This window comes from Astatotilapia calliptera, chromosome 15 (assembly GCF_964374335.1).
Source record: "Astatotilapia calliptera chromosome 15, fAstCal68.1, whole genome shotgun sequence".
Classification (NCBI taxonomy): domain Eukaryota; kingdom Metazoa; phylum Chordata; class Actinopteri; order Cichliformes; family Cichlidae; genus Astatotilapia; species Astatotilapia calliptera.
Genome location: NC_137436.1, coordinates 13,494,317 through 13,521,245, shown reverse-complemented (window position 1 = coordinate 13,521,245; position 26,929 = coordinate 13,494,317). Strand labels below are relative to the sequence as shown.

General features: G+C 40.3%; 2 protein-coding genes across 2 annotated transcripts in view; one reads left to right on the top strand and one right to left on the bottom strand.

Annotated features, from left to right (window-relative positions):
• Positions 1–23,298, bottom strand: part of eva1aa (eva-1 homolog A, regulator of programmed cell death a) — a 70,161-nt gene extending 46,863 nt beyond the window's left edge. The window contains exons 1-3 of the mRNA XM_026194528.2: positions 22,972–23,298; positions 3,057–3,280; positions 879–1,002 (exon numbers count right to left, since the gene is read on the bottom strand). Coding sequence (XP_026050313.1) covers positions 879–1,002; positions 3,057–3,280; positions 22,972–23,080 — 457 coding nt within the window. The 5' untranslated portion in view covers positions 23,081–23,298. The remainder of the gene's footprint in view (positions 1–878; positions 1,003–3,056; positions 3,281–22,971) is intronic.
• A 679-nt stretch (positions 23,299–23,977) lies between these two features.
• On the top strand, positions 23,978–26,614 carry mrpl19 (mitochondrial ribosomal protein L19). The gene is made up of 6 exons (XM_026194531.2): positions 23,978–24,133; positions 24,348–24,468; positions 24,590–24,708; positions 24,808–24,942; positions 25,617–25,798; positions 26,099–26,614. The coding sequence occupies exons 1-6, from the start codon at positions 24,055–24,057 to the stop codon at positions 26,318–26,320; spliced, it is 858 nt and encodes a 285-aa protein (XP_026050316.2). The 5' UTR covers positions 23,978–24,054; the 3' UTR covers positions 26,321–26,614.
• Positions 26,615–26,929: the final 315 nt, after the last annotated feature.

The window sequence follows — 26,929 nt, the reverse complement described above, 5'->3', positions numbered from 1 at the left end:
CCAACTTTATTTATAACACACTTTAAAAACAGCAACCACTGACCAAAGTGCCGAACATACGAATAGAAATACATGCTAATAAAAATAACAGAAAATAAGAGAATTAAATTCAATCAGAAATGACAGATTAAGATGAAAGATGGCCTCTATAGTTATAACATATTATAGAAGGTCTCCAGTCACAGCTGGAGAGGTGTTAGCTAGCTCCTTCCATCTGAGGTTTTTTATAACAGATACAGATTAGACAGCCACGATCACAACAGATATAGTCTCTTCATCCAGTGAGTATGAGGCTATAACATATGGTTGTCAGTGTCCAGTACTGATTGATGCAGATTCAGTATTGCCTGTGCAGCCAGCCTTATTCCTCAATTGTTGCCAATATACTTGATTTCAAATATATAGCATGTCCACTAATTGACATAGTGCTTTATCATGACAAACAATGGCACTTTGGCTTTTGGGTTAGCTACACATACCACATCCTGATGCTAGATAAAGTAAAGAGTCAGTAAAGAGTCCAGCTGTGTTGGAAAAACCTATTATGAGCATCTACTCTACGGGCATGTACCTCACAGAATGATGAAAAAGCATAATCATCACCTGTAATATATTAAAAAGTATAGCTCAGCCCCAATTTCTATTTCAAATTCAGATATTTATAAGTGGCTACAGGGGAGAGCCTTGGTACACAATTTTAAAGGTTGATTTGGGATTTCCTTTGATTGTTAGTGTACTAGTTTGGTTTTGACCTGACACCACCCTTGTGTATTGTGTATTGGCGTTGTGAGGGGGGGAAACAAAGAAAGAATGGTTCAAGCACAGGGAGGGACAGAGATTTTTGTCACTGTCACAACGCGGGGCGACGAGGGACTTACTCGGTCTGCATTTGTACCAGACAATTAGGTATTTACTGCTCCCAGGACACTGGTCCGTCCCAAACACGCGGCTGTTGACAAGGACTTGACAGCTCCTTCTGTCTTGGCACTCGTCCTGCATTTTCTGAAGCAAAGTGACACAAAACGGGAGAAGAACAAAGGCACGTTTAGAGGGAAAACAACAAGCCAATGATAGTGAGACCAGCAGCAAAAAAACCCTAAAACCACTTCAAACAGGTTGCTTATAGCTATTAGGGTATATGGCATCAGTTCACCCACTTCGTTTTCTCATGTTTTAGCCTGCTATAAGCCCAGTGACCAATCCAACACACAGGAATAGCTGAAAGGTTTCAGTTCAGAGCCTCCCTTAAATTAAATATTAAAAGAGTTGCATTAGTTATGAAAAAGCACGGAAAGAGACATGAATTACCACTGAAATAGTGCCGGGGTAAGATAACAAACGTAATTTGTGGACTTCCACCTAAAAACACACTAAATAGACAAGAAGGTCCTCACTGTGGTGCCAATTAAGACTAATACGTCTGGAAATATACTTTTTGTTGTCAGCAGATCTAACAAGAAAACCAAATCGAATAATGAAACAATAAGCACTGAATGAGAAGTCTTATTCTTCTGTGTACGTCCACTGTATTACATAAACAAAAAAACACAGTAAACCACTGAATTGAATTAGCTGTTACATTAATAACATGCACATGGCTGGGTACTGATCCATGCTTGCAAACAGGCAGTAAATGCAATATTTGATCCTGTTTGTTACAAAGTATATTTAAGTTTGTGTTTTTTAAAGAGCGATATCTTTAGGAGAAACGACCACATGTGTTCGTGCTGAAGAATTAATTATGTTGCAAAGTGATGGCCATTGTTGGTCTCTTTTATCAGACTGCTTCAGCTCCGTTTAATCCACATAGCAACAAATTAAAGTCTTTTCACAGCTTTTCAAATAGGAAATAAATAAGATCACGCTCATTTTTGAGAGGATCTCCCCGCCACACACCAAAATTCCCCTTTTGAGCATGAATCTGGTGACAATAAGTAACCTTAGAAGGCTCAGTGAAGGTGTTCATCTTCCCAGACAAGTTTCAGTGCCAACTGTGTTGACAGTCAGAAAGAATACAAAATAAGACAAAGCTTTTTACTGAATACACCAAAGAATGACTCTACATATCACAGATTAAGCACACAGCAAAGGCTGAATTTTCACATCCATCAGACTACATGCTGAAAATCTAAAAAAAAAGATATTATTGAATGCTATTGCCAAAATTTCACTGTGAGAAAGTTATGTTATGTTAATTAAACAATTATGAACTCAGTTACTGGCAGACAGAAATGAATTGATTAATCTGCCTTTTTACAGCAAAAATTCTAAATATTTGCTACTTGCAAAATCTCTATGGTGTAAAGTTTGATTGCACAAAAAGTAATGAATCAGTATAAATGGGATTTGAAAATAATTAGGTTAAAAGATAAGGACAAATGTCACTTGGTCAACCTGAGGCATCACTAAACAAGCATTAGTAGATGGAGGCATTCTTTCTGTAAGGCCAGCAAACCAAAGGTCACGAACAGGTGGTGCTCATGTGGGTGGCACGGCAGTCATTCTCTCACTTCGACACAATGCAGCCTCTGTGTCTGTGCATTCATGGAAGCCCTATCTATTATGGAAACGGAGGGTGTTTGATGCTAAAAGGCAGGGGAGCCTAAGAATAAACCGAACAACTGAATGAATGCCGAACAGGATGTGTTTGTGCGTGTTTGTGTTGGTGCTGCAAAGCGGGTCTCCTTGTCCAGCCGCATCCCAATTTGGGAGAGGATGCTAAAGCAAAGACCCCATGAAATCGCTTTGTGTCACAGGAACATACAAGCCTGCTTCCTCTTTAGAGAGTGTAATTTGCCGGAAAACGTTCCCACAAAGCATTACATAATCGTTGGTTCTCCAGAGTTTAACCCTTGGCTAATTTGAACCTTTTACAGAACACTTTCTCTCAACCCAAAAAAGAAAGGCAGTGCATTAAGAAGTGACTTACAGAAGGCGGGATGCCAAATGTGGGAGGAGATTCTTTATTCTTAGGAAAAGTCTGGTAAATACCAACTCAATACAGTTGTGAATAATGATGATGTAATAGCGCAAAAGGAATGAGCCTGGCTATTTACCTGTAGTGCAGTGGACACAGAGCAATATCGATCATCCTCCCGAGCTTTATAGGAGCTTAGGAGGGCCTGGTAGGTCTGAGGGCACTGCTGGGGATCAGAAGCACCTCTTCTTCCATAGAAAGCTGACTGGATGGTGATGGTGGCACGCGAAGGGCAGCGCACCGTCAGGAAGTCTCCGTCACAAGCCCTCGCTGTGTAGTTCCTCAACACTTTGGACAGATAGCCTGTGAGAAAGCAAGAAAGCAGAACCGCAGACATTCATTTATTGCACATTAAACAGTACCATCTGTTGATAATTAATTTCTTGATACTTAACAATTTTAAGCATTCTCGAGTTGTATAATTTTATGATGCACTACTTAATCTCTTATTCCATCCCATTTCCATATGCAGAGAGTTGTAACCATGCTAGCCTAGCCTTCATTTAAAGAACTACATCACTGCTTCCAGCTCAAAGATGCCTTTAAAGCCTTGACTAGTGCAGCAAAAAAGAAAGTAAAGATTTATCTTATTCAGCTGTAAGTTTTAGCCCTTTTGTTATCGCTACAGAACAAACTGCTGTGTTTTATATTATAAAAACATGTGCAAAGTATGATTTTTAAAACATGAAACTATTATTCTTTTATAGAAAGATTTTGCACCGGAATTGAACTGAATTAATATTGATCCAAGAACAATTCTGAAACAAAGTCTTTCTGGAATGACCTGTCGTCTCTTATTCGTAAACCTTTAATGTCCAACTCCACATGTTCGATATCTATTAGCATCTCATTTGTTTGCTGGAAACCATGTTTTCTTGCACTATGCAAGGCAGTTCATGTGAATAGACATGTTATATAACCATTTCATGAAACAAGGAACTCAGATGCTGCTTCAAATTAAAGAAAAGGTTTCTTTCTTCCATTAAGAGTCTTTGAGAGCTGCCACTCGGCTGTCAGTCACTCCAGAGGACTCCTCACAAAGCCACCATTAACATTCCAGTCTGTGAGAAGGAAACAGATAAAGAAGAGAGCTGATCCCTTGGCCGCTGCCATATAATGTCTTTCTCGACCGTCTGGCTCATTTATGAGCTGGCTGCCAAAGAACACTTTGCTTCTTCCATTTGAAAAACTGGCTGGAATTGTAAAATCCAAAATTTAAGGACTGAGTTAATCTCTTTTCTCTGAAGTTATAAAGGTCTGCCATATCTAAAAGGAAACGCAGCCACTTTTTGTTAATCCAGGTGGTAAAATATGTTAAAGAGCTACTTTTCAACAAAAGAAAACACATTCCAACGTAAGCTCAGCCTTCTTTCTGCAGTTAATGCTCTGCAAACATGTTTACAGAGGAGTAAAGTCACACATGTTCACACACAAAGTGGACGCACTCTCATTCAATTACCTTTATTTGGTTAGGGTTTGGTAGAAAAGAGGAAATAACACCAAGACAGCGTTCATTAACACACACATTAGCAGATGTGGACTTGCAGAACATACACACAAAACACACACATTGTGCCCTTATCACCATGGCCACAGATAAAGAGGCAGAGGGGAAACAGGAGACAGTCTTGGGTGTAGAAAGGTCAGCCTCGCTCTAAATAGAGATGGTTATTAAACCACCATTTCTCACAGTAACCGGTTTCCACCTGTGGCTGTGATGTGATAAAGGAGAAAAGGTAGATGTGCCATAATACTGCGATGGTATAGATCACTTTTAAATTTACTACTGTAACAGCTGTATATATTACCTGCATGCATTTGGGTGATTCTATCTTTGTGAGATACTAAGTTGTTGGGCTGTGGTTAAAAGAAAAAAACACAAAACATCCTGAATAATGAGCACGTAAGCATTTGGATTTGCATGTGGGGGACTTTTTGCCTAAATTTACAATTCAGAGGCTCTATAAGACATTGTTGAAGTGCTAGGTTATGTATGGTTAGCCAGAGTATAGGTGGAATGATCAACTTAGCTGTTAAAATAACTAAAAGAACTGAACTGATCTGAGTTTTCAGAATTTAGGTTAATAAGCTGTTGAAATTTGGGACTTAAGAAAGATAATGGGCAAAAACAGAACAAAAATAGACCCAGCTTGTTTTACATATATGTAAAAAGCATTAATGGTATAGATAACTGAGGAAAAAGTTTATAATTGATATCGCTGAAATATAGCAACTAGCTAAACTCATGAATAAGATATTAAAAGACAATACGTTTGAATAAAAAGCTGGAAATGTTTCTAAATATATGGGACAATGAAGGTAAAAAAAAATAGTTCTTGGTATGATAAGCATGATTTAATATAAAAGTATGGATAATCTAGTTAAGTTGTCATCGAAGACCACAAACAAAACTGTTACCTAACCATAATGGTTAAATAGTTAATAAATTATTAAAAATACCTATAGTATGGCTAACAGTTTAAAATGCTTATCTGGATTATAAACTGTCATTATTTTCACAAAGAGTATAACAGACTGTTGGCAAACAGTATAAATTAACAATTGATGAAAACAAGGAAAAGGAATTACATTGTTTTCTAATACAAACAAAATTGTTAGCTAACCATAATGGATTAATATGTGAAATTAGTCACAAATTGTCATGTAATTACAAGTAGACAAATAGTACAAATGGTAAGGTAATAGGTAGAATAATTGAAATGTTTAATAGCTGAGAAATGGTGAGATATAGTGGTCTGATACAGGATGATACCGGAACTAGAATTCAGGCTGTATTTTTTTAAAGGGCGTTTAATGCTTTTAGTCTGAAAACTATCTGCATTCACGTGTAAACCCCCCACAAACAAAGCCTACAAACAGTAACCGCACGGTCTGATGTCAGTACAGGAGATAGGCACACACCTGTGACTTACAAGACAAAATCTTTGTTTTATTTGCTCACACACAGATGCAGAAACAGAGTTTATGAAATCTTCACAGTGCAAGGAGTTTTTCAGTGACCCAAACGGCTAAAAAACACACACACAGAAAAAGCTGATAGTAGCTGCAGCTGTCAGATAAATTAGAATTAGGTGTGTTTTATAAATTACACTTTTCACATCATTATTGCCCTTGATTCTTTTAATTCTTTGGTCTTAGCTCTAATCTCCTGCTTCCACACACACACACACACACACACACACACACACACACACACACACACACACACACACACACACACACACACACACACACACAACCACACAGGTCTGCTTTGCATGCCACATTCCACACAGGGTGAGAGGGAACTTGGCATTCCCCAAGCAGTTGGACCACACACACATAAATACACACACACACACACACATGCATGCAAAACGTCAACACAAACAACGTGGTAGGAACAAGCCCTGCTGTTTGGATCCTGAAACCAGGGTGTGGGTGATGGTGTAACAGTATCACATTATTAGGAACTGGTTCTTGGCAAAGTGCCGTGACAGACCACGATTTTGCGCGGCCCTCCAGCTACCCAGGCCTTGGCTGGGGTTGTGTAGCCATGGAAACATCCGAGGTTACGAAAGGGGTAAATGAGAGGGGACTGAGGATAGATAAGTGAATTTGAACGGACCACTCGCAGGAGGAGTTTCTTGAGAGAGCGATCCTTGAGCAACAGTCTGAGCACCGCAAACACATCGATACGCCTTCCTCCACCCGACAAAAGGAGGACTGTGAGTAAAAGGCAAACAGATTATCTCACACAAAACCCTCAGGTGCCTTCTAAAGAATCCATTTTTTCCTCCACCACTACACCCTCCCTCCACTCTGCCTCGCTCTCTTCTTCAAGATCGTCATCATTGTTTCCATTACCTGTTGACTGAAGCCTCATTTTAAGGACAACAAATCAGACGGCGTTAAGGCACCTGTGTGAACTGCCCAGCCAATGACAGGTGTCCCTCAAAGGCACAAGGCTCGACAATGCTGCAGGAACACCCAGGCGTCTTTCCTCCTCCCTTTTCCCCTGTGTTCTTTTTCATGTGGGGGGCAGACTCCCTATTTAACTAGCTCTCTGCCCTTTTTCTTGACAAAAGCGCTGCACTATTATGTCTACTGGTTTGTTTATTCTCTCATTAAAAGACAGGAGGCTGTGGCTCTGATGCTTCACGTGTAAAAACAGCTCAACTCTTGTCATGAACTGAATTGAAAGGCTAATTTAACGCCTGCACAAGTACACACGGGGATTTGTTAACAGCACCTGTCTTTTTATTGTCCTACACGAATAGGATTTTGTCACATTATGCAATTTATCCCGGTAGCAGGAAATAATGTCCACTGTCACAGCCAGTCATGAAGCATAAAAACAGAGGCTCTTGCGATTATTAGCCCCCTATATCTGGTCATGTGATGACCCTTAAGTCTGACCCAGGGTTGGAGCAGGTCACGTATGATGGAGATTAGTGGTGGTCTGCTGTGTTGTGTCAACATCACATAACAAAAACCCCAGCTGGCATAGTGGTTCTCTCAAGGGATCAGTACTAGTACGCAAACTAGTGCATATCAAATGCCTTTGCTAATTTACACCTGGGTGTGGGTAAACAAGCTTAAAAGATTGCCTTCATGTCTTGTACAAACTGATGAAAAGCTTATATAAAGTGCTCTCACACAAGCTGGAGCCTCAGCTGAAATCTTACCTGTCTCACCTTTCAGGTCAGCCTAAGAGGAAGCTAACTAATTCACTTTTGGTACACTAAGCTGGGGTGTTCAGTGTCTGCTAAGAATGAGCACGACAGGTACTTCTGACATGAACTGAGGGGAAGGTGGAGGTGAATAAAAGAGAGGGGGAGCGGTTCGACTACAAAGTCTGTCAGTTACTAATGCTCAGGGCTTTCCCCGGTTTTTGAAAGACGCCGCTTTTTCCTATTGGCCAGGCCTGAAGAAAGACAGAAGTATTGCAAATGCTACCAACGTGTTATAATACCATTAATGCTGCTTCTTTTTTAGCTGCTTACTCCTTTAAGTCAGTGTTATGGTGCTTGTGCAGTAATGTAAATCCTCTTGTACTGGGCGAGTATGTATAACATTGCAGAAAATTGTGAGATTACAGCTTAGCCTAATGCCACAAAAGTGATTGCTTAAACTGTACTTTAGAGATAATTGACAGGCTGTAACTATAAGCTAAAAGTGCAAGAACATTCACATATGATAAAGTATATTTGTAACAAGACCTCAAAAAAACATTCCACAGAAACTAAATAATAAAGACATTCCCGAGCGCTACAGCATGAAAGGCTGTATTGCGTTTCATCTTGGTGCATTAGGCATTTATTTGCCGCTTCATAAATTTATTGGTGTTATTTTAAGCAAATTATAGCTATCAAACCATCAAATGTTCAAAGATGGAGGGCTGCAGGCTCGCTTGCTGGAAAAGGAATTCCCTTTAAGTGGTAATTTTGGGGAAGAGATGAGGTTTGCCTCAAAGACACGGGCCACACTCCAGCACTGCTCTGGAGAAGTCTGGTACTTGAAAAGAGGAAGAAGAGAATGAAGAGGGGGGGAAGCAAAGAATAAGATGAATGCTGGAGAAGGAGCTTAATAATTTAATGCTTTATGGTGGTTTAAATAAACAAGAACAGAAAAACAATGACCGTTTTTTTTTTTGCTGAGGAAGAAAGCTGTATGGAGAGAGGAAGACAGAGCTTCTAAAAGCCACCACTCACAGGATGTGGCAGCAGAGGTCCAAAGGCCAATGCTGGTGGCTTTAGGCCCTGTAGTAATTACATTTCCTAAACGACAGATGAGATGCAAAGGCCCGGAGCAGAGCATGACTTTGAAATACCGCTCCTCTTGAAAATAGTTGGGAAACAGAATGCCTTTTTGACTGATAAGCCTAGAAATGATCAAATATTGACACCTTTTCATTGGTTGTTGGAAGCTGTGTTTTTCTTTAAAGTCATATTCAAAAATGTTGGAATGAGCTCATATCTGTGTTGCATCACCTCTTCTTTTAACAACACGCCATAAGAAGGAGACAAACTGCTGTTTTAAAAGTGAAATGTTTGATATGAAGTTTCAGCTGCTGAACTATTTCTTTTGTCCTACTTTTCATTTTCATGATGCAGTAAATGTCTTGCGGACTTGTGACAAGTCCAGACTGCAGGAAAACCAGTATGTATGTGCATAAAGTGTCTTGCCTTATGAGTCTCTAAATGCACTACTTGGCATTCAAAGATGTGCAAATTTCTCATCAAATCCATCACAGAGTCTGCTTTTAAACTGTGCATTGACAACAACCCAGATAGTCCCGCTCTTCCTGCTACTTGAATTATGACCATGCAACATGCGACAATTTGCAAAACGAGCACAGGACAGTTACAATTTCTACTTGGATTACAAAGATTTCTCCAGATTCTTGCTTTAACTGTGTTATGAACAACTAAAGACAAACCCTCCAAATTCTTGACTTATGTTGTTTTACTTCAAGTCTTTCGCAAATCGATGGTCATTCTCAAGAAAGTCCTACTATCTCCAGTCTTGTAATTGTATTCTATTGAAAATGTATCTGATTTATAGTAAGATTCTCTGCCAGGTTTATTTACATTGCTTAACTCTTTCTCCCATAAAGACGAGAGTTATTGACCACCCCTGTACCCTTAATGACGAGTCTTGTCACCTCAGTGTATATCGTTAAAGACGTGGTTTAATGACCATTGGAAGAGGGTTTTTTTTAGGTTTTTTCAATGGTAGACAGTAGATAGACAAAGACCACCTTCACTAACTACTGATGCACACCCAGTCGCTTTGTTCTACAAGCACACCTATATTATGACATATACCCCTCAGTTCAGAAAAGCCCTTCAAGGATTACTCGTAGTAGAGTTTCAAAGGCTAAAATATTTAACTTATCTCAACATTTTTTTAAATATCAAAGTAAAAAAAATTAAAAATGTATATGCAAAACAACATTGCATTTTTTAGTTCATATTTTAATTCTTTTTAAGCAGAGTCGTAAAACAACCATTAGTTGTAAATCACATCTTCAGGCCATCTTCTGCTACTACAGCTGGGTAAGGCAAACTAAGTTACTAAATTATATCAAAAACAACCTAGATAAATGAGCAAATGTTCACATGGATGCTACTAAAAACACACACATAATGGCATCCGCACCACAAAAATATAATGTCAAGGAAAAGTGCCGAACTGCTTTTGTAAACATGCCATGTACAGTCCTCACTGCTAAACTGTTCTGATTTGGATTTTAAAAAATGCATTCCTCAATTAATCTGCTATGAATCAAACCAATCCCAAAGAGGTTTTTGCAGCCACATCCTCTTTGCAACACATTTAACTAGCCAGCTGCTCCCATTGTTCCCTAGCAACTGGCTGTCGCAAAGGGGCCGCCGACCAGTCTCAAGGTCTGTGTGACTGAGGTCTAACCGGTGCAGTGTTGCCTTTCCTGAGCATGTTAACAGACATGCACTTTACATACGCTGTGTGCACTACATTTAGTTTTGCTGTTTGACTGATCAAACAATAGCTAATGAAATTGGAGAACGTGTGGCAAAAAGAGAAAGAAAACCTAAGGAGAGAGAAAATAAAGAGTGGGTAAACTGATGTTAGAAGACAAGCTGAGGGTTTTGCTGCATTAAGATTTATAAGCATGACATTCAACTGTGGGTATGCTTGTGTGTGTTTCTTACTTGTCTTTTACACAGTGGCAAAACTGTGAGCATATGGGTAAATGCAACACTGATTCTAACATTTTAGACAGATGTGAAAAAAAAGCAAACAAAAAAATTCCTGTGCTTTGATCAGTTTCACTGGTGCACAAAATTCTCTGGTTTGGAATCCAGAGGGAAGAAAAGGTCTGTGTGCTAACTTGTTTATCCCACTTTTTAAAAATAACAGCACGGGTTGGCCTCATGGTGTGTATCAATACCCTCGGGCAATGGTCGCCTTATTTTGAAAATCGGAGTTGCTTACACATCTACCCTTCCTCCCCTCAAACGAGAGAGAGAGAGAAAGAGAGAGAGACCAGAAACCAAGCAGCTGAAGTCATTAAAACCAGACACACAAACACAAACACTCTGTTCTCCTGGTCCTTTCCTCCTCCCGGTGATAGCTTATCTTTTTAACACCTTCACACACAAACAAGCAGCCACACACACACACGCACACTCACATTTAAACCAACAGACTCATGTATAAGTAAACAAACGAACGTCTACAGCCCGCTCTGCCCCCAGCCTTTCCGAACACAGCTCATTTATTTGTTCACAGCATGATGTATGAATCCAAAAGCAGCACACTGGCAGGCTTATAATGATGTGTCTACGTTTTACGGCCTGAAACTCTGCAAGTCGCTTAAACTCTAATAGAGGCATGAATCCCACTCTTCCAGGGGTGCATAAAATGCTACTAAAATGAATGATCTAGCGAGGAATGTCACATGCTAAGTCATGCACATGCCAGGAGGGACAAGGAGTTTGCAACAACTTCTTTTTCTTGCTTGTTTATCACAATAAGGGAAAGAAAAAACCCCACACTGGACAGTCTGCTTTATATGAAAGCACAGGAGGAGCGTGCCCTGACAGCTAAAGTCATCTTAGCAACGAGGTCACGCTTGATATTTTAGATTGTTGACAAGAGCCGACCCCTGCAGACAATCAGAGGACGTCCACCTGTGGGTCTGCTGTCTAAAGATGTCCCGAGGGTGCTGAATGGGTATAAATCTCTCAGCTTGGGGATGTCCTCACGGCATGACAGTGGCCGCTAAGTCTGCCTTAGGGAATCATCAAAACCCAAATACTGGACACTCCCATGACCTCTGTCAGCACGTGCCTCTTTTTGTGACCTCAGAGGGTCAAAGGGCACAAGGCAGGAGGACACTTCCACTCCAAGCTTCAGAGCATGTGTGTTTCTTTTTAAACGGTGGGATGGAATATGGGGTTGAAGGGTGAAGGAGTGAGGGGCACTGGGGTTCCGGGAATATCTCTGGCTTTTGCATGCAGATGGAGAAAAATATGGACAGACAGAACCAGAGGAGGGCAGATCTGTCATTTTAACGGTCACTTTTACGGTCTGGAAGAGTTGGGTGGCAGTCACAGTGCATATCCCTAATCACCAGACAGATGCATCAGTGTGTAAGCTTCATCGTCACAAAGTGAACGACAGATGTATCCTTCCTCAGTCACCATCATCACAGCAGATTGGATTTAAGTGACTGCTGGTTGGAGCAGTTGTAGCCTGAGGCTTGGACAAGTGAGCTTTTGACAGTGAGGTCACCACTGAGACAATTCATTGCACTCATTTAAACTGCCAGAGAGAAGGCTAGACAGAGACACTTATGACAATTTGTAACAATTGGCTATACAGCGTGGAAACTTCAAAGAAACGTGTCCAAATTTCAACAGAGCAGCAAAACTATCGCTCTTCAAAAATACGAACGTCAATATTAACACTTGAATTAGCATACACTTAGAAGGTTAGGAGTCCTCAGGGAAACTTTATCAGTAGGCCAATGCTCTCATGGTAATGGACTCATGGTCATCATGGTAATGGACATAATTAAGCTTTTTTGTTATCCAAAAAACTAAAAGAAAGAAAGAAATAGAAAGCAAGAATTTTTGTTTTTACAGCTCTAGAATCAAACCATACATTAAAGTCATGTTTAAGAAGATTTTTTTCAGTCTTATTCATTAAATATTATTTAAGTTAGAAAAATTGTCTCCTGGATGGGGCCTTTACATATCATACTATACATGACAAAGGTAAAATATATTAATGCATTATTAAAAACCTTCTCATGATAGGATGTAGTGATGTTTTTCTGCAGAACAACAACACAAGCCCAGGCATGTCTGAGAGCAAGAGCAGAGTGTCAGCCTGTGTAGTACCTAAAAAGAGAGCTACTTGGATAATATGAAAGTGGTTTGGCTACAAAAAATTAGACATCTAAAAAAAACAAAAGAGTCCAGTACGTGCTTACTTGTAAAATCTGCAAGAAAATGGTTTCAATGCATGATATCAAAACACACTTTCCAGTACAATTTACTAGTGATGCGCAATACCACTGATTTCCTTTCCGATCCGAACTTGAAGCAAGTAGTTTCAAAGCTCAGCCTGAGATACATCTAATTCTTTTCAATTTCAATTTTACTATACAACAATAGTGTGCAGACTGCTGAAGAGTTACAATGTCATGTTACTTTAAACTACACTTTTAACCAGTTACGGTATTACCAACAAAATGATATTTTTGTTATCTGCTTAAGATTTATTGAGCTCAGCTCTGACTGAGTCAATAAACAGTGTTATTACAACAAAATAGAAACTGAAACACAGCAGCCAAATTAATGAAGTTAATTAAGCTTTACTTTTATTTTTGAGTGAAGTTTCACATCTTTCTTGACATTAGTAAAAAAAAATTTATTTTAAATGATAGTACGTTATAATAGTCATCCTAAAATGAGAATGAAATGTACAGTCAAAATTCTCCTTCTAAGCCTTCTTTCCATCAACTAGTTTCCTAACGCTGTCTAAGCTGAAAATACTCTTGCATTAAAAATAACAAACCCTTTTGCAACACCATCAAAACAGCCTGGCTGTCTGGCAGGCTGTAATCCTGCAAATTGCTGTATTACATTCATCCTTCTTTATTTTTCTCAAAAGCCCACAAAACTCCCTCCAAAAGCAATCGTCAGTCTTAATGCATTAACAGCAAGACCACATACCTCTATCACAGTTCAGGCATGTGCTTGGCAAAAAAGAGAAATATTTCCCTTAAAAAAAGGGAAAAAAAGAAAAAAGCATAGGAGTGGGTGGGCACTGAAAGGCTGAGCTTTTTGGAGGGAATTAACAAGCTTATCTGGTGGGGTGTTCTGTGAAAACAAGCAACAGAACAACTTCAGAAGAACTGCGAAAGTAAAAACCATCTGCAGGATGTCCACTGGCACTTAGGAAGGAGATCCCTTTCCCTTTACAAAAAAGTCAGACAGATCTGCAGGGACAGACTGAAGGTGAAACCTACTTTGTTTTAGTTATAAAGAGCTTCAGTTACAAATGCCATTGAATGCTATTGAAGAAAATCCAGTCTGTACTTTACACATATTTTTGTTTCTTTTTTTATTATCGTGATGAAATTGTGCTGAAAGAGCAACAAACACAATCTAGGTTTGGGTGGTAAAAATTTATTTGGCTTAGGGGAAAACGCGTGGAATCTGTCTCCTCCCGTCTCTGGTTCCCTCCCCCTTTACCTGAGCTGGCCAGAGGGGCAGTAAGCAACAGATTAGCAGTGCTTTGGGGAGCAGGCTGCTGTAGCGTGCTGTAATGCAGACTGTCAGTCCAACACAGTTGGGGGGCTACACAATGCCTCCTTGTTCTGACTGGCCCTTCGGTGCCCCACCTCTCTACCTCTCCATCGCTCTGTGCCCTCTGTTTCTCTCTTAGCCTCCAAGGGTTTCAAACTATAAAAGGAAGAAATGCTGCTCAAATTGTTTCCTTTTCTCTACTATAGCAACCTGCTCATGGGTGGATGGATGGAACGAGATATCAACTCTTGAGCCAAGCACAAATCAGCACCCAGGGAACAGACTTAAAGACAGAGGAGGCATCAATGCATGGCTAACATTTTTCAAGTCACAGAAATAATAAAGAGTGACAGGGTTTTTTTTGTCTTGTATCTTTTTGCATGTGAGCATGTCTTCCTGCTTGTTTAGAGCATAATAATAGCCAGTGCCAACACCCTTCAGCCTTTTCCTCCCCACATGCTGCTGTTTATTTACAGCTCAATGTAAACTGTCCAACCCTATGTACTAGCAGCAGAAGACACAACTCAAAAGACTTTTTCTGTAAAACAGCCTGTGGCTGTATTGGAAATATGAATTATTATTGTTAATTTATTGTTTAATTAGAGCTTAAATAGACACAGAGATCTGTAGATAGTTTTGTAAGTGCAGCTGCATACAGCAACGCCAGGGTGCCACTCAAGAATCTTCTTCACAAGTTTCTGTGTGTTTTCTTTGGATCTTCTAACTCTCCCTAATGCAAGAAAGGGCAAGTAGAAACGCACACCTGCAATGTGTATATATACATCTTTTCAGCTAAATGGAATTAGACCCTCTCTTCTCTCCCCAATAACAGTTATTACTATAACACCATCCAGCTCAGCGTCTGATTGGGCCATTTGGGTGTTTTTACGTACTGAGAGAAATCTATACAAAATAACGATTATGGTGCAGTATTCACAGCTGACTGGACGAGAAGTTCTCTCCTGATAAAAAACCTCGATTCTCAGCTGCTAGTCAGACTTCCTTCTCGGCCAACATTAGTAATTTAAAATTCAGCCCGGATTTAATTATGAAGTTCAGCCTAAAATCAGGATTGAGACAGGCGTTGTTTGAAAAAGCAACACCAACATGGTAAAATTATAGTGTTTTTCTTCTTCTTCTTTTTTCGTCAGCAGCCAATATAAGCCCTCAGTCAACACACAGATAACAGTCCGTCACAGTATTTTGCTGAGTTTGCTTTCACACAGCTTTGGCTCTTTTGATTCAGACCCCAGAGAAAAACGTGTGATGTTCATCATCACTACTCGAATCTACCTGCAAAACTCAAAGAGCCCAAAAAGGAAAAAGTATGACCATTATTTGTGTTATTAAGCCCCCTTCATTCACAGAATAACTAACACTGCGGGCTTCAGTCATCTATTAAAGTCAAAGTCAGCAACTACGTCACTATGAAGGAATTTCTGTTTCAAATCCACGAGTTTCTGGCTCTGCACATGCGATTGCAAAAGATTTGCAACAGATGTCAACAGATTTACAATTTTTACCAGTTTATCACAGTTAATCACCATATTATCACAAACAGACTGCATTTAATTGCCAAGTTGACCCACTGAGTCCCAAACACAAGCAGACTGATGGCTGTGCCATTTTGTTGCCATCTTAAAACAGCAAATTTCCTTTGAAAACAGCAAATGACAAGAAACCATTTTAAAAGATAACAAGACTGCAAGTTCGCTGCACAATTATTTTGTTCATGCAGGGATTTACTAGTTTTTCCTAGTGTGACAGTAGTGTAAGATGACCATACTAAAGATATCTGCTCTCACCAACATCACACAGAAAGAAACTGAACATTTAGAGCATTCCGAGTCTTTTTGTATTAAAATTAGGGCTGCCACAAACGATTATTTTGATAGTCGACTAGTCATCGATACTAATCAGATCATGCATCCATTGAAGGTAAAACGTACAGCTTATTGCACCAGCATGCATCTGCTCTTATATAACTATCATTAGCTTACAGCTTTAAGTGTTAGGGTGTTTGGGTGTTAACTAAAAATAAAGGCAAGATGATAGTTTATGAAATTTTAATGAAATTTGCAGATTGTTTCGGTGAAGTTTAATAAACTCCTTGCTATCTAAAATATAACGGGACACTGGAGTATATTCTCCAGCATCTCACACTTCTGATAATCAGTTGTCTGCTTGACATTTATTCAGCTGTGTAAAAACTATAACTTTAATCTCAGCCAAACTGACTTACTCAGGAATAAATGAAATACTATAAAGAAGCCAAACAATAACATTTTTAAGTTATCTAAGTGACTTATATATGTTTAACCTGAGTAGCGACAGACGCGGTGGGTTTGAAAACAATTTGCCCGGAGTTCGGGGTTCTCACGGGCTCTAGTGAGCTTTGCCCCCGGCTAGCTATCGAGCTAGTGGGTAACAGACATCGGAGCGCTTTTCAAAATATGTGGTGTCTTGATAAACTGAGCAGATATTTGAGGTTTACACAGTTACATTCTCGCTTGAAAATATGTTAAACGTTTATTTTTTGACCCAGACGCCATTGTTGGAAACTGAGCTGGGCTGCGCTATGAATTCTGGGACAGAGCTACTTCTTCTTCTTCGGGGTTTAACGGCAGCTGACATCCTTGTACATGCAGTGCTGCCATCTTCTGTTTCAGTCCATTATTACACTCTTAAATACTACTACTTATTCCTGCGTCTTTTGTGATCTTACAAAGCTTCAAACGACGCGTCGACTATTAAATCAGTCGTTGACGATTTTGATAGTCGACGTAATCGTGACTAGTCGACTAATCGTGGCAGCCCTAATTAAAATGATTAATTAATATGAACATTCATGTCCCGTTATACGTATAACAGAAAAAAGGAAAAGGAAAATAATTCCTGTCACTAGGAGGCCCGTGACCTCTAAACATAATGCGCAGCGCTTTTAACCCAGCTGTGTTATGTGGGTAATGTCAAGTCAAATATGAAATTCCCACCCACTCCATGACATGTTGGTCAGTCACAGGAGCTCGTTCAGTGAGAGACTGAGATTACCGAAAAGCACCACTGAACGACACAGGAAATCATTCCTGCCTGTGGCCATCTCCCTGTACAACGCATCCACTTAACACACTGTTTGCTGCTACAGCTACACATGTTTCTTTTCCAACTATTTATTTATAAGTGACTTATGTATGTATGTATGTATATATATGTATATATTGTACTATTCTTAGTTAGCGTATTGTCTGTCTTGTCTTAATGTTGGTTTAAAATGGAGCACTGTAACAAAAAATAATTTCCCCCAGGGATCAATAAAGTATTCTGATTCTGATTCTGAAATTCTAAAGTGTTTTACTAAACTGCCTTCTGACTCGTTTGGACCCAGGAACTGCAAAACCAGCCCGAGCCCTTCCAGACTCTTTATATCTTGAAGTTCCTGGGAGCATATGACAAATGCAGAATATATACTTACAGGTGCGGGTGTGATCTGATGTTTGAAAGATAAGTTGATTTAAGCAGTTAGAGAGTAGGTAAATTTTCTTAATTACATCCCACTCTCAAGGGTAGAATAAGCACTGCTGAAGTTAATCTTGTAATTAATTGTTGCTTAACTGTTATATCCTGTAGTTGGAGGAGCTCCTGAATATATTAGCAGGATATACACATCCTCTGGAAAGCTCATGTGTGTCTGGACATGCTGGTGATTAGGCCACAGTAGTTGTACTGCAAGGGGCCCTACCTTATGTATTACTGCTCCACCGCTCAGCAATTCATCATATTGTCATTCAGTAACACTGACAGTGATGGAGAAAGCCACAGTTCGTACAAGATATTGAGCATCAGTGTAAATGACTTACTGTCAGTGTCAACTCTAGCAAAGGAAAACTATAGTTCTGAATTCTAAAATCTCCCAATATGTTCTCTGTTTTTGTGTGTGTGCACCGCTGTGCTGCTGAATAAGCTTCACTCCTTCACATGTCAGTGTTTTGTGTTTTTGGTTTCCTAAGTTCTGCTGATTATTAACTGTCTTCAGTTTCATTCTTATTTCATTGTGTTTTCAGCCATGTGCCATTTGTTCCAGTTCCAAGTGAAATTTTTAAACAGATTACTGAGATAAAATGTCATTGTGTGCTTCTGCTGTGTAAAAGAAAAAAGGTTGCCCAGAAATAAATGCAATCATTAATTCTAGTCAGACCTGGTGAGAATGCCGTCACCACTGTTGCTTACTGTGTGTCTGTTCTTTGGGTGGTACCACAACATTACTAACACTCCATCCTCTACTACTTAATTTAGCATAACATTACCTCAAAAGGTGCCAAAACATTTATTACACATTACCTCACTCAGGATACGATCGCTTCCAATGCATCTTTTGGCAATGACACAATAACTCATTTTTACTGGATCGTGTTAATGAGCCCATATGCCACTACTTGACTAACGCAAAGCTCACCTTTAAGGCTATTCGTCCTGTGAGCACACATAGAAACATTAATCATGTCAGCACTTTATTTTAATTCATTGCTTTGTCTTTTCTTTTCATTTGAAAACACCTTCAGGGGATTGTGGGTTTAAAAAAAAAAGCTGATAAGGAATTTGATTTATGCAAAAAGAAAAGCTTAAAGTCTTATTTACATCTCAACAAGCCACTTTTAATCACAGCCACAGCAAAACAGAACAGAGTTTTCTCAGTTTGTTGCACTGCGATGTGGTAAAATTTAATTTCCTCATGCCAGTCTTAAATTAGCGGAGGAGAAGATTTGCTTCCTGTTGTAAACAGCCATCTCTCATCTCCAGCTCCACTTTGTTGTTCCCCTGTGTGATGTCAAGCTCTGCCTTATGCGTGTGTTTGTTTATGTACTGATTGTATCCCGGGGGAGGAACTTACATGGTAGGTCATGTCTTTCATCACATCCATGTTGCGCCAGGCCAGACTTCCATCTTAAATTACACACACACCCCACGCACTCTGCCATAAATGCATACAGGGGCAGAAGTTATCTACATTATATCCCCAAGATTTCTGCACCCACTTTAGTTTCCTATTTCCTAAAACTGTGACTGTGGTGTATGTGGATTTGCAGCCAACATTTTATGCTTCTCATATATGAACATATTCTCTGTGTCAGAGCTGCGTCAGGACCTAAACTAAATGTAAAACAACCAGCTTTAGTTTTGAATGTTTGCTTGTGATTTTAAAAGACCGAAAAAGGATTTGGATCCTATAAGTAGACTCAAAGCATCATTCAGATGTGATAACGTGCTATAAACCCAGTCATATCCCTATTCAACCACTCGACATATAAGTGGATTTAAAAGATGAAATCAAGAGAGGACTTTGGTTTAAACTTTTGTGTGTGTGAGCTCCCTGTACTTGAGTCGCTCCTTTGGGAAAATCATTCACAGAAACCATTCTTCTGAAGAGACGTGTAACCTCTCGCTATTCAGCTCGAGAGAAAAGCGGCCTTATGCCAGGTCCTTGCTGTCCGCCTAGCTGCCTGCCTCCACCGCAGTAGACAAAACAAGTGGGAGGCAGGATTTGTTTAGACAGAGCTCACCTGGCACACACGCAGACACAGAAACAGTGATCAGGCAAGCCCAAGGGAGGAGTAGAGGCAGCAAAGAGGCGGGGAGGAGAAGCAGTGGTGGTGGAGGTATGATGAGCCTATGGAGAGGGGGAAGGGGCTTGGAGAGGAGAGCATGGGGTTCAGCATGCCACCCATATCCAGGACCATTAAAAAAATCAAAGCAGATTAAGAATTAAGGGACCTTGATTGGCTTTCAAAGAAAGAATGCTCTTTTCTCCTTGTTAAATAAGGCATTTGTTATTTTACAAACTTAAAAGTCGACATCACAGTTAGAGTCCCAGTTAAAAGCCTTAAATGCAAGTCGAATGGATCACACAAGCCAGAAATGACCCTTTAAAATGACCTAAAACACAGTGCTGCGGTGACTTTCTCGCTACCTTGCTCATCTTTGAAAAACATGTGAGGTGAGGTTCGACAGGGGAACAAAGCACAAGATGGATGGCAGGTCCCTCTAACCACACACTGATGGTTACTATAGGATGACCTCAGTTGACCCTTTGGCCCCTCAACAGCCTCACTTCCCTTTGAGTAAGGTTAAATAAGGGATGCCTGGGTGGGGGGTTAAGACATAAAAAGAGAAAGAAAGTGGCTTGACTGTAACTCTTTGGCAACATCATCAGTAAAATCTCATTAACAATGGTAGCGGCTCTAGAACATTCTGCAGTTAAAAGAAGCATACGCTATTGTATGCGAGTGTTTTGCTGGAAATGCTTACAGATAAAGCGAGCAACCGTCAGGCCAAAAGGCACGGCTGCAGCAAAAGCTTTATTCCTGTTATTGTTTTGACCTTTTTCCAAACAGCCTGGCATTCATCACTTTCCTTTAGCATCACAACTACGTGTTGACAGAAATGATAATCTGTCCTACGTCAGCTGGTAATGGCACCGAGACAGAAACACAGAAATAACAGCCAGTAATCATGTGGTCCTCAGGTTCCAGAAAATGGGCACTAAAACGACTGTGGTTAGTATTTGCACAAAGAAAGCGTTTTTGGAAAGAGAGGCTTGGCAGTTAGATGTTACATTACAAGCTGAGTGCTCAGTCCATAGCGTGAACAAAGATGGGGAGACAAGGTTTTACAGTGAATTCTGTGAACTTTCAATTTAGATAAAGTAGCTAGGCTGACACCATTGTTAGCCTATAGGCTCTTAAGTGTTGCATGGCTCACTCTGTGCCTCTAATTAGCTGCTCAGATTGCTGTACTGTAATAGAAAATGATTACAGGGCAGGAGAAGAATTAAATAACCCACCAACATAGTTTTTGTTCCTCCATTTCACCAGTGCTCTCAATGGCATTGATGAAATATGAAACTATGGCTTAGTTGTTAACAACAAATTCAAATGCAAATGAAATAAACTTCTACTGCCACAAATGGTCACTTGAAAAGATTCATTAAAAGCAGAGACAGAGGTCCACTGAAGTGAGCAGATTGCTCACCATCATTGGTTCAACCATCTGACTGATAAAGGTCTGATTGACAGATGGTAGATCAAAACTTCTGTCACCCTGCAGGGTGGCAGCACCTGTCAATCAAAAAGGTCTGCACGGTGTCCAAGAACAATCCAGCTAGTCAAGAATGTGAGGCTTGAAGGTTTTCTTTGTCACTGAGGTATTCTGAAAAAAGTCTCTTTCTCATCGTATCCACAGGAAAGACTGGTCAGCATTTCTGTGCGTCTGGGGAGTCAGCAACGATGACTCTACGGGGCAGAGTCTAAAAACTGATCAGAGGTCAGTGGTCTCACTGGGGGCAGAGGAATTACAGGTTTCAGAATCAAGAGGAAGTGAATTTGCACCAAAGTTGAGAGTTCAGCAAATGAACTCCTGCCAGACATGCTTTTCGTTTATATTTGCATAATTGCGTGTAAGCCTGCAGCAGAACTCGAGATGGAATCAGCTGCTTGTTTGGTTTTTACTTGCTGGCTGATTAACCACCATGTAATCCGTTCAGTCTTATTACTTGTGACAAAATTAACATCCATCACATGTATGTGTGTACATGTTAATTACAGAAATGAAAGCTTGTTAACAGCCTTCACTAGACCAGGGTCTTTCACAGCTAATTAGGCAGCAACATGGACACATGCACACAGAATCATACACGGGGGACGCGTTACATGCATCTGCTCTTTAGCACCTTTCCCCGTAGCGTTAGTCTGCTGATTCCAATCATTAGACCCATTAGAGGCCAATTAACACCATCACAAAGCTCCCTTTCTGTTTTATAGCACCATAAACAAAACCTGCAGACTTGCCTTGGGCCCAGCAGAGCTCAACAGACTAATGCAACACAGAATAATTTAATTCAGTAATATACTACCTTTTAGGAGCAGACACAAAGGCTTACAGCCTCCATCACACTGGCTTATGTATAAATTTTGACTCTTTCCTGAGGTCTAAGCACTGATATTCACTTTTATCTTTGAAGCTGATTGCAGCTTATATGAAGTACAGAAAAGCCATAAAATTTCCTCTGTAGTCGGCTTTTGCTTTATTCTTTGGGTTGTAAATCTATAAAGAAGGGCAGCATCTGGCCTAGACCACAGTTCCCATCCAGTAACACATTAACCATTATTCCATTTATCTCAACTGCATCATCAATGGTGTGTGTGTGTAGCAGGTTTATGCTGTGCTGATAAACCAGCCTCCAGACTAATCCATACAGTCGGATCGGTTTAGTAAAAGAGAACCTGTTTGAAGTGCCTTATGTGGGTCAAACTGTGGCAGAATAGGCCTTAAAGATAAGCATAAGGGTGTTTTCCGCATGTTTAAGTCGTGCCCTATAGTGGGTTTGCGCAAACATTTGAGTGTGCATGCTGCAGCACGCCACAGGCACGGGCCGTCCCGAGAGGAGAATTTGATGCGAAACAGCACTGAAATCAGTTATAGTGGCAGTCGTGCTCAGCAGTTATTCGTGATGTGTTTCATTTCCCAAGGGGGCAAAAATAAACTCTGCACACAACACGCTCAAGTTTCAAATGAGCGCAAGTGCAGTCACGCAGTATAAAAGCAAGTTCTAAGAAAAGAACGTGCCGCTTTGTAAAGTCTAGAAAACAAGATTGTATTTCGTGTGTATTGCAAAACAAATAACAAAATCACAACCTGAAAGGTCTGGAGAGCCCACGGTGAGATCGCAGAGTACGGTCAGACACGTTATTCCCAAGAGGAGCGTAAAACTGACGGCTGAGAGAGTCCCATCTGAGAAGAACATCCTTGAAGCCTCGCGTTTTTAAATTGTCTCCGAATCATTAGAAAGTCCAGCAGCATCAGCAGCAGCGGAAACATCGAGGTTCAGACTGTGAGATGAATTCAGGAGATGTGCGCGTCCATGTCTCTAGCCTTCTCCTCAGCCTCCCACCACACCGCTGTGAGACTGAGACTGGGATTACTCAAGACTGGAGCCGTACACAGATCTCTGACTACACTTCCAACTGCGTGTTGTGGAGGATGGCCACCACCTGCGGGATCGACGCTCCCCTGCATGGTCTCAAAGAGCCAGAGTTAGCTTAGGAAGTCTTTTTCCTTCTTCTTAAATGTGCAATGTTTGAGTCCTAATTGACAGAGGTGTCTATGTTACTTATGTATATTATATCTATTTTCCACTTTATATCTACTTTCGTCTACTTTCGTAATCTGACAGCTACAACGACCAATCTGATAAAATACGATTTAAAACAGAGTAATAACAGACTATAGCGACAGCCTATAGGTTATACCTGTAACAAGAAGCTCCAACATAATGAGAAAGACCATACAAATGCTACATACTTCTGACTTAATTATTATTATTTTTAACCACTGCTCTTCTATATAAAATAATTGAGGTGGGATTTTTATCAGTACGGTGTGCCCTGTGCCATGCTATTTTGGACACATTTTGCTATTGCTAAAGTTTTACTTAAGCAAAAACTGAAATAGCTAGAAAGCTAACTGTCAGCACGTGAAGCACTTAGCGCCTTAATAATGTCGTCACCATCTCAGCACATATTATTATTATTATTATTATTATTATTATTATTATTATTATTATTATTGCACGTCAGGACCAACCGATATCAAATGAAGGAAGAGTTTCACCATCTTGTGGGCAACTTGCCGCATTACAGCTTGGAGAATTCGCGTTTCAAGTACGTTTGACCCACACGGCTTCCGTACAGTCTCACACGCGACAACAGAAGGTCAATCATGGCAGCCTGCACTAAAAGGCTGGACAGATTTATAATCTCACTGAGGTTACTGCGAAACTTGCAGCTCCAAAATGAGCGTAAGTAAATGGATTTACTTTTTTAAATCTTCTGTATTATTATATAACTGTGTATTTTCCTGACATGTCGTTGGACGCGCCGTACTTGTGTCCACTCTGAGCTAACGGAGCTAACGCTAGAAACAACCTCTCCAAAAAAAATAACATGCGTAACCCTTATGTTTACAACTAACTGATGAGAAACAAGACGGTCTTAGTTTCTTCTCGATTTCAGGGTTTCTGTCTACATCTCCGTGTCTTCGTGTTGCTGGGAATGACAGCGAATCGCCGAAATTCGTCCCTCCATCGAAACCTGTCATTGTAGACAAGACACAGACTGTGGCATCTCTCCGAAAGTATGAGGCTCATTTGCAGAGCAGACACCGCAAAATTTCAGTGACATTGTGTAAAGTGTGTATGAGGGCGTAAATAAGACTTTTTTTTGTAACATGTCCCCCCCTGCTCCTCTTTCCTTAGGTTCTTGAGCCCAGAGTTTATCCCTCCTAGACAGAGAACAGATCCTTTAAAGTTTTCTATTGAGAGGAAAGACATGATTCGCAGAAGAAAAGTGCTCAACATTCCTGAATTTTATGTTGGTAAGAACCTAAACTGTCAGGTGTAGTACCACTGCATGTTGAGACATTTGAATATTTTGACCTGAATGTAGAGATTTATAACAGTTTTGTTGGTTTCAGGGAGTATTCTAGCTGTGATTATGGCTGATCCAAATGCCAGTGGGAAAAGCAACCGCTTCGTTGGCATCTGCATCCAGAGAGGAGGAAAAGGGCTGGGAGCCACATTTGTCCTGAGGAACATCATTAATAACCAAGGTGAGGTTTGTTTGTTTTGTAAGAAATGTCTTCTGAATGCAGAGGATCAGGGGTACTGCATGAGGAAATTAGGAGCAGCAGAGAAATATGTGAGCATGGTCCAGGACATGCACAAGGACAGGAAGACAGCAGCGTTCTGGGATTATATCACGGATTGTTGAGAGATGAGATTAGGCAGGAATCTCTGTGAACTGTGTTGTTCGCAGACGGCATTATGATTTGTAGTAAGAGTAAGGAGCAGGTGGAAGAGAAGAGGAATGAAAATCTGTAGAATCAAGACAAAATACGCATGTGAATGAGAGGGAGACTGGTGGAAAGGTGAGGTAGAGAGATAGTGAGGATAGATGAGTTTAGATACCTAGGGTCAAACAGCCAAACAAGAAGAAGAGAGTGCAAACAGGGTGGATATGAGTTCCTTTTTAGTCTCACTTTTTAGCAGTGAGACTTAAAAGGAAGCTTTACAAGATAGATATTGAGACCTGCTGTGATTTGAGATACTAATAAAAAGTTAAGAGGATGAGCTGAAGATGTTAAGGGTTTTATTTGGAGTGCCTAGGATGGTTTTTGCTTTATTCTTTGGGTTGTAAATCTATAAAAAAGGTGTTGCAGATCACCAGCCAGGTGATCAGGGATAACCCATGTTTTAATAATGTACGCCTGTGTTTTTGACCTAGGTGTGGAGATCTGCTATGAGCTGTACAACCCTCGTATTCAGAAGATTGAGGTGCTGAAGCTGGAGAAAAGACTAGACGATAATCTGATGTACCTGAGAGACGCTCTGCCCGAGTACAGCACTGTGGACCCTGAAATGAAGCCGGTGCCTTTCTCACCTACTGGAGAGGTGCCTGTCAACAAGGTGAGAGAACTTAAAGGTGAACTGAAACAACTGGATCAAGTTGGGCTTCTCCAAAGCAAACTCATCTAATACACTCAAATGTTTTTTTTAAATATTTTTGATGAACCTTTATTTATTATTACTGATATTACTACAGGTCTTATTTGTAGCAGTGCTGAAATAAATAGGCCAAATGTGTGGGATTTGATAAGTGTTGAGCCCAGTCCAGTTCAGTCTATTTATTTAACAGACCTAAGATGCAAGAATAAAACTGCAGCATTTTGAACCAAAAACAATTACTTGTTTTTATCTGTCCTCCAGATCAAGGTAAGGATGCGTCCAAAGCCATGGTCTAAACGCTGGGAACGGCCTAAGTTCAACATCCAGGGCATCCGCTTCGACCTCTCCCTGACCCCAGAACAGATGGAGCATGCCCAGAAGTGGGCACAGCCGTGGCTGGAGTATGACATGCTAAAAGAGTACGACACATCCAAACTGGAGGAGCAAATCATCAAAGAAGTCCAGCAGGAGATGAGCAAGTGAAACAAACAACTTTTTTTCTTATTACCATCAGTGCAGACTTTTCAAAATTGGAAGATGAGGCGGTCATGGATGTGGAGCAAATCAAGTCTTATTCCAAGTGGTTTACAACAGCCACACCTCTTTATGTAACAAGAAGTGAAAATGGATATTGATGTTCTATTTGTAAAAGCATTGTCTTCTTCATGTCTGCGTATCAGTCTGCTGAGGAGTTCTTCCAGTGTCACTAATTTTAGCTGTGACATTCACAGTATGCGATGAAGTATCGTCTGTAATAAAGCTAATTAATCCTGCAAAGCATTACAACTGAATTTCATTGCCTTGTTATGGTCTGTGTTCTTTGTTTGGAGTTGTGACACCAGGTGGCGGTGTTTCTCTACTCAAGTCGCCTCCCGTAGCAGTTACATAACTCCCGCACTGTTTTGAGGAGAAACCACTGCCGTGCTAAATAAACAAATAATGTTTTATTTAAACTAATGATGACAGGACCATTCCAAACAAGCAGGTTAACTGAGATGTTTTTTTGGGTCGATTTTTCCATCCGTTCATGTTCTAAGGGGTTTATGGGCTAAACCTGGCAGCCGTAACTCAGAACCTTGGTATTGAAGGAGC